Raw genomic sequence first — 5,000 nt, 5'->3', positions numbered from 1 at the left:
CTTTGGGCGAAGACTCTCGTGGTTCGGCCAGTGAGTGTGATCCGCGGTTCGACGCAGCGCAGGAGTCGGCACCAGGACCCTTCCTCTCGCTCCCTGTGGCTCAGGGCCTCCGCACGCGACGAATATGAGTTGTGCTCAAGTGATGTACCAGCCGTACGCTCCCAGTCCTTACGTGGTGCAGCCGGAGACGCCGCAGGCAGCACCTCCGCATGCGTCCGGCCCGTCGTCCACGCCGGTGACGGAGGCCAGACACGCTGACGGCGTGCTCCACCACCCACAGCCGCCCGCCCCCAGCATCACTCCCCAGAGTCCGCCCCACGCCCACCATCACCACCACCAGCCGCCGCCACAGCCACAGATACCACAGAGCAGCGAGGCGGGGGGTAGCAACACGCAAATACAGCAGCAACAACAACAGCAGCAGCAGCAACAACAGCAACCTCAGCAGCCGCAACAGCAGGGAGCGTCGGACCTCAGCGGGGGGCAGCGATCCCATGCCCGAGCGCCCTACAGAGCCGCCTCCAATGGCTCTGCGGCGGCCGACCCCGACGCTCCTCCGCCAGAGAAGGTAGGTCATCGGACGGTTCTTCTGGGGGTTCTGTGACCTGCCCTGGTGACCTAACCCTGGGTTTCCTTGCGCTCTGACCTTTGATGGAGAGTGCAGGCCGAAGTATCGCATAATTTACAAATCAAACAAAATTTATTCTCTCTCTCCAAATGATGTTCATCACGAAATTACCGACTAAAGATTTAGCAAAACCCATGACGACAGAGAAATCGTAAATAATAATAACAATAATCGTATTAAATCTCATCAAAGTGGAAAATACCTTTAGAACCTCCCCCATGTGGCAGAGACAACCCAATCCCATTCGGGCGGCACATCCTTTCCGAATTCTGTCTCGTTCCATATTTACATAATTTACCGCGAATTTGTCCGGTAATGGGAGAGTACACGATACATCATCCGAAGTGCTCGTTAGCGTCATGAGGGGAAAGGAGGGGAGGCATGGGCGGGGGCCGTAGAGTGGGCGTGAAGAGAGACAGAGAGAGAGGAAAAAAAGGGAAAGAAAAATAAGCGGTTGATGAAAACTTGAGTAAGCGGCTACTGAATGGGCGGGGAAGTGAGAACATGAGCGGGCGTTGCGTGGGCGGTAATAGATGATGATTGACGTGAGATGGGCGTGATAAGGCGGTAAGAAAATCGGTGCAATGTGACGGTTAGTTATGTCGGAATAAGAACTGTCATAGAAAATGATGAACATAACTTTATAGACCGGGACTGAACACCTTACGCGCCTTTTTAATTTAGAAGATAAATTGTGTTTAGTTTATTAACTCAATACTGAAAGGAAGACAAATGAAAAAAAATATGAAATAAACTCAAAAAAACATTTTTTAATTATATACGCTCTATCATATAATGAATCAATTTGCCTTGTAACAGTCCTAACCACTTAAAAAAGGCACTGAATGGGTAGTTAACCGAAGATAAACATAATCTTTTCACGATGTAATTATAAATTTACAAACGGTATTAACAGTAATGTTTATTATGCAGTATCGATGATGACGAAGATAATGAATTGTATGAAAGGGGATTATTATACAAATATGATGTTAGTTTTTAAAGTAGTTACGGAAATGGATTAACATTATTACTGTTGTTGTTATTAATGTGTTGATATTATCCCTAAAATTTGTGATATTATTACTATCATTCTTGTTATCATTATTATTATTATTACGATATTATTATTATTATTATTATTATTACGATATTATTATTATTATTATTATCATTATTATTATTATTATTATTATTATTATTATTGTTATCTCGTTATTATTATTATTATTATTATTATTATTATTATATTATTATTATTATTACTATTACTATATTTTTCATTTATTATTATTATTTCTGTCATATTATTATTATTGTTGGTATTGTTATTGTTACTATTATCAAAGATATAGTAATTAATGATACTATTGCTGTTGTTATTAGCATTGTTACTATTACTACTACTACTATTATTATTATTACTATTATTATTATTATTATTATTATTGTTTTGTTGTTGTTGTTGCTGTTGTTGTTATTGTTATTATCATCAATATCATTAGTAGTAGTAGTAGTAGTATAATTATCATTACCGTTATCATTATTATTATCATTATCATTATCATTATGATCCTTATTATTATTAGTATTATTATTATTATCATTATTATTATTATTATTATCATTATTGTTGTTGTTGTTAATGTTAATGTTATCATAGACATTATTATTATCATCATCATCGTCATTACTACCACTGTTATTAATATGACTTGTTATTATTATTTTTACAAATATTCTTATTGTCATTATTATTATTACTTTTATTAATGTTGTTGTTATTATCATTATCGTTATTATTACTATCATTGTTATCATTATCATCACTACTACTACTACTACTATTGTCATTATTATTATTATCATTGTAATTATTATTACTAATGTCATCATTATCATTATTCTTATTATAATTACTGTGATTACTTATATAGTTATTATTATAATTTCTATTACCATCATCATCAACATCGTTATTATTATCATAATTTTTATATTCGTTTTTTTAGCATTACTACAAATATTGCTATTATTAGTACTACGAATATTTTTATCATATACATCTTTATGCTTACCATTTTATTGGCATTTTTGTCATTATTGCGGCTACTAATATTGTTTTTGTTTATGCTAGGATTGCATCATTATCATTATTAATATTTTTATTGTTGTTATTATCATTATTATTAATATTTTCAATTTCATTAATATATTCATCATCATGATTATCCTTACCCTTATTATACTATTATTATTGTTATAGCGATTATCAGAATTTCATATTGATACTATTGTTATGATTATTCATCATTATTTTTATTACTATTATTATTATCATAATAATTATTGTTAACATCATCATCGTAATTATTATAATTGTTGTTGTTATCATTGCTATTGCTATTATTATTAATTTTCATCGTTACTGTTATATTCATCATCAGTATTGTGATCAATATTATTATTATTATTACTATTAATAACATCTCATCATTGCTTTTTATCATTATTCTATCATTATCAAAATTAATATTAATCGTTTTAATATAATTATTGTTTGTGCCATTATCATTGATATTATCGTCATTATAATTGTCATTATTAATATCATGCATGATATTACTATTCCTATGATGGTAATGATGATTATTATTTACGTTGTTATTATGATTATAATAATAATAGTAATTATTATTATTAATATTATTATTGCTATTGTTATCATCTTTTTCAAAATATCATTATTATCATTATTATTACTTTTTTATTATCATCGTTATTGTTAACATTATTATTCTTAGTTGTTGTCATCATCATTACTATTTTTTCATTATCGATATCATTACTATTATTATGATCATCATCATTATTATTATTATCATAGTTTTTTCTGATTATTATTATTATTGTTATTAAAATTGTTATTATTATCATTATTATTATTATGAATAATATGATTATTGTTATCACTTTTGTTATTGTTGTTTTCCTTGTGTTCTATCTGTAATTATTTTATTATAATTTTATCATTACTCTTATTCTTTTTCTTTTCATTATTATTATCATTATTATTATTATTATTTTTATTATTATTATTATTATTATTATTATTATTATTATTATTATTATTATTATTATTATTATTATTATTATTATTATTATTATTATCATTATTCCAGTTATTATTGTTGTTGTTATCATGATTATTATTATTAGTACTATTATTATTATTACAGTTATTATTATTACAGTTATTATTATTATTATTGTTATTATTATTATTATTATTATTGTTATTATTATTATTATTATTATCGGCATTACTTCTATAACTGTTATCACAATTACGATATTATCATAGATCTTACTATTGCTCCAACTACTATTACTACTGTTGCTGTTGTTATAACTGACACAACTGCTATTACCTACAATTTCTAATACCATCACTATGAACAGTCTTATTATTAATACCTCGTTATTGCTATAATTGTCCTTATCTTTAATGTTATTTTCAAAATCATTAGAATTACATTTAGCCGCATAGTAGAGATAAGAGGTAATTTTGTTATCATATATCATTTGAATATCATGATCGTGAATGTCCGCTAATTATTTATTTTATTAATTTCCTGTTAATGAAGATAAGGATTAAAATGGTGAAATTGGTATACTGATGATAACTACATTAGTTTTTGGCGATCACATTAATGCAGCTGTAATGTATGACTTAGTATTATCTATTGTGATATGATTTAGATAAAGTATTAAGCATGGGTGATTTAGGTTACGATATTACGATAATCCGACAAATTCTCCCTTTTCTAGAAAAATAACCGATAGATAGATAGATATAGATATTTTTTAAAAAAGTCATGTGTTTTATTTTTCCATGCATTGAATATTTTTTTTTCTTTTTTATTTGGAACCTTTCGTTATCTTCAAACACGTAGAAACATAATTTCTCGGAAAGTAGCGTTAAAAGTATTATAGAAAATACTAGCGTACTAGTAAGTGTCAATGCGATATTTATGTCGAAGATACAGAGATAAACGATTAAGTATTTAGTTAGATATAAGTAGGTAGATATATAGACAGGTAGATAGGGGAATATATAGAAAAAGTAGACATATAGCTAAATAGATGATAGATACATATTTGCAAGGAGAGAAAAAAAAACATACACAAAATTTAGCGAAAAACCCAACGAGAATTATTCACCATCATAACGCATAACATTTTCTCACAGACATAATTATATAGACATAAACATTGCCACTTAACAAACCTTTCTCAATATTTCTCCGATATATACCCGCAGGTCAGATTAAACCCCGTATCTAGTTTATAGGATAAAAATGGTCATTTT

General features: G+C 29.7%; 1 protein-coding gene across 1 annotated transcript in view; it reads left to right on the top strand.

The window, feature by feature from the left end:
* The window catches only part of LOC113827540 (uncharacterized), a 340,991-nt gene that overhangs the window by 474 nt on the left and 335,517 nt on the right, over window positions 1-5,000 (top strand). The window contains exon 1 of the mRNA XM_070113978.1: window positions 1-568. This exon is cut by the window's left edge and continues 474 nt beyond it. Within this exon, the coding sequence (XP_069970079.1) occupies window positions 125-568 (444 nt within the window). The 5' untranslated portion in view covers window positions 1-124. The remainder of the gene's footprint in view (window positions 569-5,000) is intronic.

The sequence above is a fragment of the Penaeus vannamei genome, chromosome 35, assembly GCF_042767895.1.
Source record: "Penaeus vannamei isolate JL-2024 chromosome 35, ASM4276789v1, whole genome shotgun sequence".
Classification (NCBI taxonomy): Eukaryota; Metazoa; Arthropoda; class Malacostraca; order Decapoda; family Penaeidae; genus Penaeus; species Penaeus vannamei.
Note: the sequence above shows the minus strand (reverse complement) of the source record. Positions and strands in the feature narration are given on the sequence as shown.